General features: G+C 41.3%; 1 protein-coding gene across 6 annotated transcripts in view; it reads left to right on the top strand.

Moving 5' to 3' along the window:
• The window catches only part of VPS13B (vacuolar protein sorting 13 homolog B), a 486160-nt gene extending 469299 nt beyond the window's left edge, over nt 1-16861 (top strand). For all 6 annotated transcript variants that reach the window (XM_075743649.1, XM_075743646.1, XM_075743650.1 and 3 more), the window contains 4 exons: nt 1875-2051; nt 7719-7821; nt 8462-8711; nt 14738-16861. In XM_075743649.1, the coding sequence (XP_075599764.1) occupies nt 1875-2051; nt 7719-7821; nt 8462-8711; nt 14738-15001 (794 nt within the window). In that variant the 3' untranslated portion in view covers nt 15002-16861. The remainder of the gene's footprint in view (nt 1-1874; nt 2052-7718; nt 7822-8461; nt 8712-14737) is intronic.
• Nucleotides 16862-17246: the final 385 nt, after the last annotated feature.

Genomic DNA, 17246 nt, shown 5'->3' with positions numbered 1-17246 from the left:
CTTATAACATTGCTCGAGTGTATTGCAGTAAATAATTTACTAGTGCGAGCACTTAGGTGGATTACATTTAATAAGGCAATAACTTCTGTTCTGAAAGTGCAGTTGCTGTGGATGACCTTAATAGATAGGGTGAAGGAGGTCACAGGGTAATGTAATACTGTAACTTAGCAGAACACCAAGTATTGTTTTATGCCTTCAAATGCATCAGCATTGTACAAAAGAAAAGACTGGATGAACAATCCCAATTGTGTAATGCGGTGTTGGGGTATTATTTTAGTCAAGCAGCAGGAGCAGCTGGTAAGTACTATGAAACAGAATTGAATTGAAAATTGTATCATTTCCATGGCATGGCATGAAGGAAGCTTCATGGTCTTTGTGGTACACAGACTGAACACTCAGCTGCATGCTCAGCTTCAGTGACTGTGGTCAATAAAAACTGGGTATCACATTAAAAATAGACCAGCATTTACTGGGGAAATACTATACATTTATCAGTAAAGGGTACACATTTAGAAGCTGGAAGCAATCTCTCTAAGAGGAGACGGAGGCATTTATGGAGGATGCAAGTTTCTTGAATTGCCAATGGACTGTATCCCAGGGACAAGGATCTGGGGAAATGTATGCTGCGTCCCATCCTCGTCTCTTGTTTGGACAGAATACCAGTGTACAAGTACAATATTAGTTCTTGTTCGAAGTCAGCAACTTCTCTGTTTATCCATCCAGTAACGGTAACTAAAACCATCTGAAAACCAGTTAGCAGCTATCTGACTAGTGCATGTCACGCTGGTAAACACATGGGACCAAATACCTTGGCTGTGATTGTCCGAATCTGTGGAATTACGCCTGGATTTGCTTCCGCATACAAAGCAGAATCTTCAAAGATGTCTGGGTTGCAGTAAAAATGCCTGGTTACCAAGGTGACACTCGGTCCTACTCCTTAAATCATTGTTTTATCTTGATATTTGCAGCTGAAGGTGCAAACTGAGCTAGCCAAGGAGCCTGCAAACTTGCTTTTTGCTGAGCAAAGAACCTCAGATCAAGCAAACCATTTTCTAATTGATGTCACTTTGTCCAATCCTTGCACTCTTAGCGATTTCCAAATAGCTTATCTATCAAAATTACAATAACTAGAGACATGTCTGTGGTTAAGTGGCTAGAGTAAACTCAAGATCAAAGAAATGTACCACCTCACATACCTGTTTACATTTAGAAAGATTTAAGTTGGAGTTCTCTGTTGATACTAAAAGCTGGGAAGGTCACTGTGTCACTTGTAAAAGTTTGACCCATGAACATTAAAGTAAAATATGATCGTTTTCACAAAAAAGTAACAAAAAGTCTCAAAGTCTAATTCTGCTAATCTTAGTAATATATCAAAAGTTGCATTAGCTTATGAACATTTCTGGCAGTGGAAGAGGATATAAAAATGATCTATTGAATACAGGCAGTTTTTATTCTCATGAAGTGAGTCTCAGGCTTACGTGAAAAATCTCATTTCCATAACAGCTCAAGTCTTCTAAAAACGGATGGATTTTATTGAGCCCAACATTTTCAGAATTACTACAAAGAATGAGCTAAATTACACTAACTCAGCAAAAGCATTTAGTGAAAATAGTTGAAAGATGAAAGCATACCATCAAGTTAAGTGATGTGAATGTTTAGAAAAGTAAAATACATTTTTTAAAAAAAAATGAGTTGAGATTTAACTTAAAATGAAGCTAAGGTATTGTTTAGCTAATCAGTCGCATGCTAAATAGCTGTATAAGAAGGGTGGGATACAGTCTCTAATCCAAGCAACATTCAGGTCCAGTAGTAAGATTTCCTCTTATTCTGGGATATTCAACTTCACTAATTACTGAGAACTCTTGTTTTTTCAGGTGCAATCGCTGGGATTGTGGATCAGCCGATGCAGAATTTTCAGCGAGTGTCTGAGGCCCAAGCTTCAGCCGGGCATAAAGCCAGAGGGGTCATCTCGGGTGTGGGGAAAGGAATCATGGGTGTTTTCACAAAGCCCATCGGAGGGGCAGCTGAGCTCGTCTCCCAGACCGGTTACGGTGAGTTTCTCTATTTCCGACATCTCCATTTAAATTTTAAAATGCTCTTCAGATACAACCTGCTATGTCTTACATATCCAGCTCAGTAGCTGTGTGACTTAGAGAAAGATTTATAAATGCCAGCGCTGAATAGTGATAAATGTTGTGCTCGTTTTCTTAAAAACCCTCGTGTTGTGCTTCTCTGTTCTGTTACCGATCAGTGTTGTACAGCCACAGAAACACAGAATGCAGAAAGCATGAAGTAATTCTTGGAATACAGTAGAATTAGTTACAGAAACATATGTGCTTACAAAAGAGTTTTTGACATAAAAGTATTAGAGCAACACTATATCTAATTAGAGTGTTATTTTGAGATTGCTTTGTTACAGCAAGGAAAGAGTTGTGCTCTATACAAAGAGAGAGTTATGTTCCTGGGAGAACGAAGTGAGTTATGTAGTGAGACCATCCCCTTTAAACTGGAGAGCTGTGAGAAGACAGTCCCATTTTTGGATGCACGGGTAACCTTTTAATGACCAGAGGATGGTTTTCCAGCTAGACTGAGCACTTAGCGACAGTGGTGGTGAATCCCTTCAGATTCATATGAATACTTCTGGACAACCAAAAACTGTAAAAGATAAAAATAAAATATCAGAATACACTAATTTCTTTGTTTCCAGTATCAATAAACACCAGGCCTGCTGGCGACAGACAGGGTACACCTGTCTCAAAGAGGGAAAAGGATCTTTGCACAGGGGTTAGCAGGGCTCATTGAAAAAGCTTTAAACTAGATTTGAAGGGGGAAAGGGATAAAAGCAGGCTTGCTAGAGATAAGCCTGGGGGCAGCATGCCAATGTTTGAGAGGTGGTGTGCTAGCAAGGTCCTTGGATCCGCTGTCTTGATGGGGCTAGGGGACAGAGATCTATGCAGCAGCAAAGACGCAAGGGTTATTGATGGGTTAGAAACCACAGAAGTGCCTGAGAATGATCACATGGAAATTAGGGCTTCTCTCCCAAAAAAGGTGTCAGGATCAATAGCCCAACTGAAGTGCATCTACACCAATGCACACAGCATGGGCAACAAACAGGAGGAGCTGGAAGCCATTGTGCAGCGGAAGAACTATGATATAATTGCCATTATGGAAACATGAAGACTTGCACAACTGGGCTGCTGCAATGGATGGCTGCGAACTCTTCAGGAGGGCTAGGAAAGGAAGGAAAGGCAGTGGGGTGGTCCTGTGTGTTAACGAGTGTTTTGATTGTTTAGAGATTAATAATGGTGATGTTAGGGTTGAGTGTTTATGGGTAGGAATCAGGGGGAAGGCCAACAAGGCAGATAATCATGGTGGGATTCTTCCATAGACCACCTAACCAGGATGAAGAGGCAGGCAAAATATTCTATAAGCAGCTGGGAGAAGTCTTACGATCGCTAGCCTTTGTTCTCATGGGGGATTTCAACTTACCAGACGTCTGCTGGAAATACAATACAGCAGAGAGGAACCAGTCCAGGAGGTTCCTGGCGTGTGTGGAAGATAACTTCCTGACACAGCTGGTGAGGGAGCCAGCTAGGGAGGGCACCTCGCTGGACCTGTTGTTGGCAAACAGAGAAGGACTTGTGGGGGATGTGATGATTGGAAGCCGTCTTGGGCACAACGATGACGAAATGATAGAGTTTTCAATTCTCGGAGAAGTAAGGAAGGAGGCTCAGCAGAACTGCTACCTTGGATTTCCACAGAGCAGACTTTGGACTGTTTAGGAGCCTGGTTGGCAGCGTCCCTTGGGAGGCAGTCCTGAAGGGCAAAGGAATCCAGGGAAGTTGGATGTTCTTCAGGAAGGAAATCTTAAAGGCACAGGAGCAGGCCGTCCCCGTGTGCTGAAAGACAGGTTGGCGGGGAATAAGACTGGCCTGGCTGAACAGACAGCTTTGGCTGGAACTCAGGAAAGAAAAGAGAGTTTATGGCCTTTGAAGAAGGGGCAGACAACTCAGGAGGACTACAAAGATGTCATTTAGGGAGAAAATTAGAAGGGCCAAAGCCCAAGTAGAACTTAATCTGGCTACTGCAGTTAAAGACAATAAAAAATGTTTCTTTAGATAGAAACGAAAGGAGGGCTAAGGAGAATCTCCATCCTTTATTGGATGCGAGGGGAAACACAGTGACAAAGGATGAGGAAAAGGCTGAGGTACTTCATGCCCTCTTTGCCTCAGTCTTTAGCAGTAAGACCAGTTGTTCTCTGGGTACCCAGTCCCCTGAGCTGGAAGACAGGGATGGGAAGCAGAAGGGAGTGCCCATAAGCCAAGGGGAAATGGTTAGTACACCATTTAGATTAGATACACACAAGTCTATGGGGCTGGATGGGATCCACCCAAGGGTATTGAAGGAGCTGGCAGAAGTGCTCACCAAGCCACTTTCCATCATTTATCAGCAGTGCTGGCTAACCAAGGAGGTCCCAGTTGACTGGAGGTTAGCCAATGTGACGCCCATCCACAAGCAGGGCTGGAAGGAGGATCTGGGGAACTATAGGCCTGTCAGTCTGACCTCGGTGCTGGGGAAGGTTATGGAGCAGATCATCTTGAGTGCCATCACGTGGCATGTACAGGATAACCAGGTGATCAGGTCCAGTCAGCATGGGTTTATGAAAGGCAGGTCCTGCTTGACTAACCTGATCTCCTTCTGTGAAAAGGTGACCCGCTTAGTGGATGAGGGAAAGGCTGTAGATGTTGCCTACCTGGACTATAGTAAAGCCTGGACACTGTTTCCCACAGCATTCTCCTGGAGAAACTGGCTGCTCATGGCTTGGATGGGTGTAGTCTTCTTCACTGGGTAAAAAAACTGGCTGGATGGCCGGACCCAAAGAGTTGTGGTGAATGGAGTTAAATTCAGTTGGTGGCTGGTCACAAGTGGTGTTCCCCAGGGCTCGTTATGGGGCCAGCTCTCTTTAATATCTTTATCAGTGATCTGGATGAGGGGATTGAGTGCACCCTCAGTAAGTTTGCAGGTGACACCAAGCTGGGCGGGAGTGTTGACCTGCTCAAGGGCAGGAAGGGTCTACAGAGGGATCTGGACAGACTGGATTGATGGGCCAAGGCCAACTGTATGAGGTTCAACAAGGCTCAGTGCTGGGTCCTGCACTTGGGTCACAACAGCCCCATGCAACGCTACAGGCTTGGGAAGAGTGGCTGGAAAGCTGCCTGGTGGAAAAGGACCTGGAGGTGTTCGTTGACAGCTGGCTGAACATGAGCCAGCAGTGTGCCCAGGTGGTCAAGGCGGCCAACAGCATCCTGGCTTGTATGAGGAATTGTGTGGCCAGCAGGACTAGGGAAGTGATTGTCCCCCTGGACTCGCCACTGGTGAGGCCGCAGCTTGAGTGCTGTGTTCAGTTTTGGGCCCCTCACTACAAGAAAGACATTGAGGTGCTGGAATGTGCCCAGAGAAGGGCAACGAAGCTGGTGAAGGGTCTAGAGCACAAGTCTTATGAGGAGCAGCTGAGGGAGCTGGGGTTGTTTAGCCTGGAGAAAAGGAGGCTGAGGGGAGACCTGATTGCTCTCTACAACTACCTGAAAGGAGGTTGTAGCCAGGTGGGGGTTGGTCTCTTCTCCCAAGTAACAAGCAATAGGATGAGAGGAAATGGCCTCAAGTTGTGCCAGGGAAGGTTTAGATTGGATATTAGGAAAAATGTCTTCACCAAAAGCATTGTCAAGCACTGGAACAGGCTGCCCAGGGAAGTGGTGGAGTCATGATCCCTGGAGGTATTTAAAAGCTGTGTAGATGTGGTGCTTAGGGACATGTTTTAGTGGTGGACTTGGCAGTGTTGGGTTAACGGTTGGACTTGAAGATCTTAAACATCTTTTCCATCCTAAACCAATCTATGATTCTATGAAATCAAAGCTGTTGGTCTGGATATTCAAGGGGGGGGGGGGGGGGGCAGGGCGCAGTCAGGGGAGAAAAGCAGGGAGATGTGTTGATTCAAGGACAATGTGTCAATATTTTTGCTTCACTAATTACACCAGAAAAACCTTGAAGATTTAAGCCTTAATCGCTACCCATATTTATGTTTGTGATGTGTTGATTATAGAATATGACTAGTTCTCCTAGGGCTTAAATTTAGGATATTGTTTCCATACTTCCCATTACATTCAGAGCTCATTCCTTGAAGCAATCTATTCAAAGAAATAACGAAACAATTATCACAATTCTTTCAAATTAACTTTCTCTTCTTTGTATGAGTGTAAATAATACCTGTTCTCCTGAATTATGCATCCCATACGTGTAAAACCCGTATCGGTAAAATCGGAAACTTTAGTCTGTTGTCAGCTGGCGGTGTGTTGGTTTTGCTGCCCATGGCAGTATTCTTTCTAGATTTAATTCCACTGCACTCTTTATCAAGAAACTTGTAATAGTAGAGGGACACTTTTCATTGCAGATATGGTATACAAGACATCATGTTTTCCATGAGCATGTGACAAAAAGAGTTAGCCAGGAAAAAACATAAAAACTGTATCAATAATAGCTGACAGCGCGTGAGAGGAAAACACACAAGAGTTCAAGTAACTCTTACCCACAACTGGATTGGAAGTGGGACCATGCCTCTTGGGGGGGACCGAGGGGTGGGGGACCACACAGAAATAAACACATGTTCTCTCTTTCTCCATCTGTAAATAACATTTTCACTCACATAATGCTGAGAACCTCGGTAAGCCAACTGTTACAACTGGGATGCTGCTTTTAAGTATTACCATCAACATGTGTGCTAAAAATTAAAGGGGTTTTTTTCAGCGTTGATGTTTTGTTTAAATTATTATCCATTGTGTAAAAAGGAATCTAAGTTATTGACACTGTTATGCAAAAATGCCTTTTGCTTCAATAGAATGCTTAATTAGACAAAAGAAAATTTCTTTGTTTATTTAAAGAGTAACTTTGCACTAAGCTGTGTAACACTGCTGCTTGCTGCTTAACCTACTTCCTGTCTGTCTTGTAAAAATTTTTAAAACTACTTAATTTGTGAATTTTTTTGCAACCTACTCATTCTTTCTGGTGACCATACCTCATCTTTAAAAGTTTACAAGCCATCTGAAAGCGTACATACTGTATCATCTTCAGCTTTGGATAGTCCCTTTAGAAACCTGTTTAACTGCTTCTTGTAGTCTCCATTCTGTCCTGGCACTAGGAAGAATTCACAATAAACCAGATGCCCCGGGAGATCTGATAAATGTATATGGATCGGTGTTTAACAGCTGGATTAAGTAACCAAACATTTAAATACAGTATCTAGGCAAACTCGCCTTCTAATTTGTACCGATCGTGACACGTATATGGAAGTATTTTAATATTAAGCGAGGAAGTTAACAACGGTCTTGATTTTTTCTACATAAATCCTAAGTGATACGTCCAATCCTACTCTGGAATGATGGCTCTCAGGAGCATTATGTTTCTCTTGATTGCAAGTGTATGGCTGATTTTTAGAACACACAGTGGGGTTTTTTTGTTTCTTGCTAATGCAGGATCACTGGGGTTAAGTGCACAACTCTTGCATTGTAATATTTAATGAATTATCTTGACTACAGCTTCCAAAGATGTGACATCATCTTGGATCTGCACTATTTTATAAACTGCTCTATACAGATGACATCACTGCAACATGTAACTGTTTTGTAGAAAACAACTACTAAAAAACTTAAATTCTCTTACCACAGGTATTTTGCATGGAGCTGGACTTTCTCAGCTTCCCAAGCAGCGCTCTCATCCAAATGATCAACATGCTGAGCAGGCTCCAAATAGCCACGTCAAATATGTCTGGTAAAATTATTTAGACACTTGCTCATTTTTACATCCACATTGTTTATTAATAGGTTCTGGCCTGTGGTCAAGTTAACAGGCTGCTTCCCTAGGAAAGGCTGAGTTATGGCAGTTTGTTTAGGAACATTAAACACGAAGGTAGTGCATAGAAACCCAATCTGCAAATGATGGGCTGCTGATCTGCTTCCAGCTTTGGAACTCCAGAGCTGATCTTTATTTAATGGCATTCAGTGAGTTCTTATTTATCATTGCACCGAGCCCAAGAAAAATACTGCACATCTCCAGAAACAGCTGTTAGTGAAGATAGCTTTATTTTCTGCACTGAATTTGTAAGCCACTTCTCAGAGTAATTTTTCTATTAAGATGGGAAATAGTGTGACCTAACATGGTTATTAGGCCAGTTTTGCAGTGAATGATTAAGGAGTTTTGATAAATAACAGTTTCATTTATTCTCTAAATCTTAAGTCTTACATCTTTCAGTAATGGAGATTTGGAATTATATTTTTTTAGTGTAGCCACAGGCTTAAGTAAAAACATTAGTGATCAAAAGAAGTCCTGGAGGATCCAAGTGCATAATACTGACTGCTACTTTTTTTTTATTTCTTCTTTTTTTTTTTCTTTTTTTTCCTTGATAATTCAGGAAAATGCTGCAATCTCTGGGAAGGCCGGAGGTCCATATGGCCTTAGACGTCATGATTGTAAGTGGGTCAGGGCAGCAGCATGAAGGCTGCTTGCTGCTCACCTCGGAGGTGCTCTTTGTGGTCAGCATCAGCGAAGACACGCAGCAGCAGGCATTCCCCGTGACTGAAATCGATTGTCTGGAAGATGATCAGCAAAAAGACCTGCTGAAGGTGCAGCTAAAACAACAGAGAGTGCCTTCTGATTTGGAGGTAAAGACTCGAGTACGATTTTCATTCAAAGGTACAACGTTACACTGGTGATGATACCTTTGGCAATGGGCGTACCCACCTTTGGGTCAGGAGGCCAGAGGTCTAAGTGCCAAACCGGGGGTCTGCTGTTTTCATGCACCTCATAGTCGACTGTTTTGTCCTTTGGATGAAAGGGATGCGTCTCCTCCCTTCTGTCCTCTTAATGATCATGACATTGCATATCTGTGACAGCAATCCTCTGCGGGAGAAAGTAGAGGAAGTCTGTGTTCTTGGTAAGCACCACCTCTTTTCTGAAGAGGTTCTCATGACTAACTTCATGTGCGTGAGGTGTTTATCGTTTCGCAAGTCAGCGTTGCTTCCTGTGCCTACAAAGTCACAGCAAGAGCAGTTTGTTTTATTCTTCTGTGAATTCTGTTTTAACAGTTCGGTGGTGCTGATGCGTGCTCCTTTCAGTATGTCTCTTATCTTGCCACTTCCAACGCAGTGGTCTTACTTGGCTGCTAGCTGTATTTACTTCCTTAGATCTTCCTTCTCCTGCAAATGTTGACTTTAAAATGGATCAGTTGTTTTGCTGAGACTGGGTGCACTGAGTGTTTGCCAGTAAGAGCATAAATCCTTCATCTTCATATTGAAAGATCTCTAAGCCATTTGAATACTGAGGTTTTGGATGAATTATCTTATTTTAATGGTAGAAGAATGTTATATTTTTACACTTTCGGGAAACAATGTTTATTGTATGAAATTCTCAAGTGGAATCATATGAGTGATCTTTCAAAAACAAACACGCATGTCCCCATTGTTGTTTTTATAACAGTGTGTCAGGTAGTTCATAGACTGCTACACCAGAAATTTCTCTGTTTCAAACTACAAAAAAGAACATACGTAAAAGCCCATGAAGTGTGAGGTGTGCCGAAAAGTAGGGGAGGTTTCAGCATGTTCAGTAAAATCCTAACTTGTTGAAGTCACTGAAGAATTTTGCTATCAATTCCTGCACAGCAAGAATTTCGTCTGTGTCATGACAGAGTTCGGATTTTTTTTGTAAAATCTTTTTTTAGTGCTGAATTCTCTATTTACATTTATTGTCTTTCCACTAACCTCAGTCTCACAGAGTGCTGTTGACTGAAGTTGCCTTCTCTCACCACAAAGCTACATGAGGCATTACTTAAATTTTGATGCAAGTGGGCAAAGCTCAGCTTTTTTTATCCCTGAATGCTGTGTGGTTGCTGGAGGCACACATCTGACTGAATCCAGACTATCCTGCTCAGTCCAGAGCTACTGTCCTGGAGGGAAGGGGAAGATAATTTGTTCTCGCTAAGGCATTCCATGCACTCAACCCATCCTAACCTAATTTTAGCACAAGCCTTGTTCTTTTTTTTCTTTTTTTTTTAGGCTGTAGTGTGATGGCTCTTTGTATCTGGTTGTCCAAGGGGTGAGTAGTAGGCTGCTGCTCTGAGGAGAAGAGCTGCTTGCCTAAAGGTTGCTGCAAGAGGGTGATGAGGCAGAGGGCCTGCCTGTCTGGGAGAAGGGAAGGTGAGGGACAGGGACCCTAATTCTAGTCTCCACAGCTGCTGCAGCTGGGAATGTGTAGGACTTTTGGGCAAGTGGCTCCTGTACATTCACAGCGCAATCCTACATGGCATGTGCAGAGTCTAACGTTCCCACATACACGTGCTAGTACACGCAGTAAATGTGACCTGCTTCAGAAGTACTGGACCAAATGCGTGTTTTATTCTGAAGTTCTGGATAGAAATATGGGAGTCCTACTCCAATGGTGTAGCAGTGCCAGGAGCCAAGCCATGAGCCACCCAGCCTCAGTACACAATGTCTTCTGCTGATGCAGGCTCTTGAGAATGCAGTGAAAATCTACGGCATGATAGAAGTGGTGAAGAGTGGCTGTGCCCCAGGTGGACCAAAGGCAGTGATAGCAAGATAGATAGCAAAAGCTAAGTGATGCTGTACAAAACAGACCTGCCAAAATATTCCTTCAGAATGTAGATGCTGAAATTTGTGTGAAAATTTAAAGAAATGTGCTATAAGGAGGAGCTGTTGAAAGTAAGGCAGACAACAGTAAGGAAGCTTAAAATTTTTTCATGCTAAGGCAGCTACAAAATAAAAGATTCCAAACGCTTCATAAAGTTTTAGTAATTACCTAGAGTTAAGTAACACTCTTTTGTAACTAATGTTTATTATAGTTTTTGCCTTAGTGGACTGGAAAATTTCATACTTAGTAATTTCCTTTCTGCAACTGATCATTTCAGTTCTGTGGTGCTTGGGGTGTTTGTTGTGGGCAGCGCTGGTGCTTCAGCTCCCGCACAAGAGCTTCTAAAAACTCTTTGCATGTGATTAGGAAAAGGAACCTGAGGAGCAGCAAGCTGTGACTTGCAGGTGAGCAAGAGCTCACACAAGCAAGAGCTGTAGACCTACACCTACATAGACACAACTCCTAAATGTTAACAATGGTGGGCTATCTTGTTGCACTGAAGATGTCCTCAGCTGAAGTGCAGACACGTCTGTACATGATGACATTAATAAAGATGGCCAGAATTCTTAGATGGAAAATGCCAGATCAACCAAAATACTATGGTGAGTTTAGCAAAATAGAGGTAATGTTATCAAATGTAAATTATGCCTGTTTTTCTGATTAATTTATTCAAAGATCCTAGAAATAATGTAACAAATCGAAATATTTCATTTCAACATCATAAAAAGCCACTTTTTTTATCTTATTGCTCACAAAAATAATTGCCAGAAGTTTCGTTTCAGTTTCTCCCCTTCCCTTTCCTCAGCTTCTTGGAGCTATTAGGAAACAAAAAAATGAGTTATTCTACAGCTGTAATCACCAGAGATGTTATAAAGCATATTGACTCCTTCAGCAATAGGTTTGCCTGATGGCTTGTTCGCCCCCACAATATAGAACTTAATCCATCTGGCTAGGGATAGCCTGGATGGATTCTTGAAAACTCTGGCACTGACAACATTGTTATTGAAAGGGAAGCATTAATTGTACTTGGATTATCTTCCAAAGTAATTGAGGCACTGCTTGCTTCCAGACAGACATCAAACTCAAAAGGCCTCCTCTTCCAGCTGCTCTTGGTATAGCTCGTAACACCAAGAAGACAGCAAAAAATTGAAGGGCCCTAGAACTTCAGATATTCCAGAATTTCTTTGTGATCATCTGCAACAGGGTTTTCATGATACTGCTACATGTTATCACCTCTGGAGCTGAAAACATCTCTGGATTTTTGAGAGCAGTGAAAAAAAATCCCTAAAGAACCCGATCTCCTGAGTCAGTGTGCACAAAGCAGCCCATCAGTGCTACATACACATCTGGGATGCGCAACAAAGGTGCTGTAGCTACTGTAGATTAGAATTTCTGAAGGCTTATTCTTTGTAAGCTGTAAAGGGAGGAATTTTAGAAAAATTCTAGAGTCCTTAAACCAAAAGTATGGCCTTCTAGCATGAAAGGCCAGGATATCTTTAAGATTCCTCTAGCAGGTGCATAAAACAACCTCTGACTAAGTTTTGATTCATTGAATGGTCTGGCTATTAACATCATAGTTGTTCAAAGTAGCTAAGGCACTTAGTGACAATGTTAGGTCCCATTTAGGAAAAAAAAGTAAAATAACAGCAGTTCCAAGTTTCTGTCGTTATCTTGACAAAGCTAAACTGAAACTGGCTGGAGAAGCAGATGGTTGCAGATGAAGTCATATGGAAGCAAGTAGGGTTCCCAGTTTCTTTGGAAGACCATGCAAGTGTAGTTAATATTTCCTCCTGAATAATTTTGCTGTATCTGTGGGATATAGCCTGGGGCTGAATGAAGAATGGGTTTGCAAGAGTAAGTAAGTGAGTGGGATGCCGGCATCCTTCCCACCTCCTTTGATAACTTGGATCTTTTGGTCAGTGTGGAAACAGAACTACAACCCAGCTTCCCCTGGGCTTACCTCCCTAGAAGTAGAAATCAGGAAAAATGTGGAGCCACCTACATGCAAGGTTTAACCCATAAATTAAAATCTTGTTTACAGAGGTGGTACTTGAGCATATCTCTCCCCTTTCAACTGGTAAAACAGACTGACTGCTGAGATTTTTTTTTTCCTGTGCCACCAAACCGAACACATGGTTCAGACACCATTCCCCACTGTTAGCCTTGAGTCTGCTGCAGCAGCCTGCCTTCTGATTTTTCCCTTCCTTTAAGGTCATTCATGGAAACCACACTCTCCTCTGCCCATTTCATCATTTCTGCTGTTTCTAGGCATAGGCTCCAACCTTGAGCTCCTGAGCTTGTTCATGAGCCTGCTTCCTTTAGCATTTTTGTGGTGATGATTGAAAGCAGGAGTGTTTCTACTTGCTGAGCAGCAAATCCATCTCCAAAGGCATACTAAAAAAACCAGAGGGGACTGTTTTGATTTGGATGTGACATCTGTTACTATCTGTCAATCAATCATATTAATTCTTTCTTCAAATAAGCAATGATTTGTTTAAAATGAGCCTTGCAGTCCAGAGATGTGACATGATATTGATTGTGGATGTTAAATTGAATCCAATGGCACTGTTTGCAAATATCATCACATCTAGTGAGGCATGTGAAAACTCCCTGAAAGTCAGAAGAGAGCAGTCTTGGAATCCTTAGTGTGACATCCAACAAAGACAGACATTTTAAACCCTACAAAAAAGAAGCTAGTCAGCAGTTCTCCATGTGTAAATAAGGCAGCATCAAAACCTAGCCCTAGGATAGCTTTTTTGTTCATTGTCATATTTTGGAAATAACTTCTATTCTGAATGACTTTGCTAGTGATACCACTGTAGCATCCATGGTGATATTTCCGTAATACATTTTTTTTTTGAAACCATGCAACTAGCTTGATGCCTGCTTTCATGCTTTCCCTTCTCAAGCTAGTCACAGTCATCTTCAATTTCTTCTTCAAAAAAAAAGGGCACAACAGTTTGATCTTCCAAAGCCAAGTTTGCTTGCCCATGGCTTTTCACATAATACTTTGTCTGGTTGGAACTATGTGGTAGATGCCACCTTTCTGTGGACTGTATTTGTTTTACTGTATTGTATTTTTTTATATATATATATTATATTTTTTATTATATCCACTAGAGGTAGGTTACTTTCATCCCTCTTGCAAGAGCCTTGAACCTCTACATATTTCAGCCTGCAAAAAGACAGTTTGCATAGACACCTTAATTTCTTCTCCAGAAACAACACGCTCAAACCATCCTTAGTAAAAACCTTTTGTTTAAAAACAAAAATGTAATTGTGTGGGTCCTCTGACCCAGAATAGCTTTTTTTGGTTACCAGAAGCAGCTGGATATATCCCGTCATAGAACATTCACCTGGAAGGTAGCTTCTAGTCTTTGTTTTAAATCAAGTAAAAGTTTCTTCCCTGTGAGGGTGGTGAAGCACTGGCACAGGTTGTCCAGAGAGGTTGTGGCTGGACCCTCCCTGGAAGTGTTCAAGGCCAGGTTGGGTGGGGCTTTGGGCAGCCTGGTCTAGTGGAGGGTGTCCCTGCCCATGGCAGGGGGGTTGGAACTGGATGATCTTTAAGGTTCCTTCCAACCCAAACCATGATTCTAAAAAATAGGCGCCTTTAATTGTACTTTGTGAGGAAATGTTTCTGCTAATTAGAATTGCTATTTGATAAGCACTGCCAGGAGCTATTGGCATTATTCTAAAAGGGGTTCAGATGCTTTTCCTACCTACAAAAAGTTGATCTGTTGCAAAGATCTACTCTTGACCAAGGTGTCCATCCCTGAAATTCTCAAAGGATGCTGCTTAAATTTTGTATGGCAGAGTTAGAGCTTCTCAGAAGTGTCCAAACCAGCGAAGCAGAGGACTAATCCACCAAGCACTAAACTATGGGAGAACACTGTTGCTTGATTAAAATATCCACTAAACTACTGTAAGAAAGATCCCAGGGAGGAAGATTTTTAACTACAGAAAGTAATGTGGAAGTTCCTGTCCTTACTACTAAGTTCAGTTACTGTCAATTACTCATTAACTATTTTATCTTATCTGATTTCAGGCAGATGGAGCTAGAGAGAGACTATCAGAACAACAATACAACCGCCTTGTGGAGTACATCACAAAGACATCTTATCACCTCGCTCCGAGCGCCGGGACAGTGCCAACAGTGCCGACAGTGCCAGCATTGCAAACCATGGCTACCGAGCACCTTCCGACTATAATGAAAACATATCAATATGTAGTTGATCCAAATTTTGCCCAAGTATTCATTAGCAAATTCACCATGGTGAAAAATAAAGCCTTGAGGAAAGGATTCAATTAATAATTGTTTGTGGTGAGTACAGTAATACCTTGCCATTTTGAAAGTAAGTAATGCTTTCTCTGCAGTAACCAACATCCAGTAGAGATGCATGTAATTTTTGAGGAGGTAGGAGATGATAATAAAGTTAAGCCCAATAGCGTTTCTAATCTTGACAACATTCCTGCTCCCTAGCCAAAATATGAGTGCTGGAAGGAAAGTATTCCAGCAAATGAATAAAGTGAAAAGGAACAGCCTTGGACTATAGCTCAATCAAAACCTTTTTCTTTTCAATAACTAAAAATTGGAGAATAAGGAAAAATTGTGTGCATACAGACATTTCTGCCACACACACAAAATGTGTATCAATACCTACTATATCATATTTTAGGGTCTGCCAGGTTCTGTTATAAACGAGGTTTATAACTCAGCTGTAAAAACTTGCTCAAGGCTGAGCCTTTCCCCCCACACACGCACTCCCCCCAACATGTACATCCTGAGGCAAAACATTTTCCCCCACTAAATCTGAAAAACCCAGTGTGGCTGTTTTAAGTTACTAGTGACAGCTGGGTTTTAGCACCACTTTGACCTTAAAATAGCTTCCTTTATTTGACTGAAGTTTTGCAGGACATTAGTCCTTAATGTAAACTAGTGCCTTTGTGCGGTTTGGAGAACAAAACATGAACTACAACATGAATTTATTTTTAAAACTGTCTGTATACAGAAACTTTATTTCATCCACCATCAAATTTTCAGAAGGACTTTCAGTGTATGTATGACATTGCGCATTGGCTGGTCATTAGCTGGAAGCCAGTAATATGCAGTTCAAAAATTTAAGAAACAGCGCTTTGTCTCCTTAAAAATCTACCAGAAATCTATAAGCTCAGTGTAACATAGATGTGCAGGTGCTAAGTACAGCCTTGTTGGGTGTCGCTTACTGCTGATCTGCCACCACTGCATAGTACATGCTCACTTAAGCCCTAATTCATTTATGCTTATCATCTTTGAACGAATTAAACCAGGGATATTTAGAAACACGACCTTTCAAATGTTTGTGCTGAGCAAAGAAGTGAGGAGTTTGGGGGTTTTTTTTCCAAGTTGATCGAAAAGTATGGACCCACAGGTGCCAATCACATTAATAGTTAATGATGCCATCACAATACACTTACAAATATGATGTAAAACATATCAAGACAAATGAGCTTTCTGCATGTCTTACTTTTCAAACGTTTTACAGTTTGTAGTAGACAAGAAATCACTGTGTGTCTGGGAACAGATAGATTACTTTATAAACCAAATGCGGCTATGGCAGTTTTATTTTAAAAACCAAAAGCTTACTTGGTTTTCAACTATGCATGTCACTTTTCTCCCCTTTTCTATGTATTTATGGACATGAATTTTGCCTGGGGAGTCCTGAACATGGCTGGAATTGGAGACAAGAACTGGAATAAAATCTGATCATCATTTGGAGCAGATACATATGCTTTATAGTTAATAATTCTATGCATACTTGATATGACCAAATGCACAGTAAATAAGAATGTAGTAACTGCAATGTTTTTCTCGTGAGTTCTGTTTTGTTAAAAGGTATTTCTAAAAGCCGTGTCTCTCGTGTACTGAAAATACAGAAGCCTGGGATCTGCATTGTCCTTTTCTGACTGTGAAATAAGCCCATCCATTATCAACATTTCATACGGTGATTTAATAACTTAGTCATTGTTTAAATAACACTATTTAAAAATGTATATGTATATACACATGTGCACACACACGCTTCATTCCCAAATATTTTATGGAAATAGTTTAATACTTCTAATTTTGCATATTGGTGGATAAATTGTAATATAATGAGATTGTTTAAAGAGAATAAAGCTATTCCTATAACAGTTGTTTTTGTGAGTTATTTGGTCATTCAGTACAATGGAATGAACAGGTCACTGTGTAGAACAATGACAAGACAGACATACAAGCTTCACGTAGACCCCCATTAGATTCCAGTTGGTCACTGGACTTCATCGTGCACCAGAAAATGCAATAGATCGTGACAATACTTTGGAAATAAAAGAGCTTGCCAAAAAACATGTGCTGAAAAGTTTTATGCTTTTGTGACTGATGGAATCAAACCCGCACTGCAGTCACCATTTGAATTAGACTAATCTGTTCATTATTTATGTAGTCCACAAACCAGCCAAGAGGATGCAAACACACCTGTAAAAAATGAGGGAAGGCAGCAGTTTAATTTCTAAAAGTTTGTAGACTGCAACCATTG

This window comes from Balearica regulorum, chromosome 2 (assembly GCF_011004875.1).
Source record: "Balearica regulorum gibbericeps isolate bBalReg1 chromosome 2, bBalReg1.pri, whole genome shotgun sequence".
NCBI classification, from domain to species: Eukaryota; Metazoa; Chordata; class Aves; order Gruiformes; family Gruidae; genus Balearica; species Balearica regulorum.
Note: the sequence above shows the minus strand (reverse complement) of the source record. Positions and strands in the feature narration are given on the sequence as shown.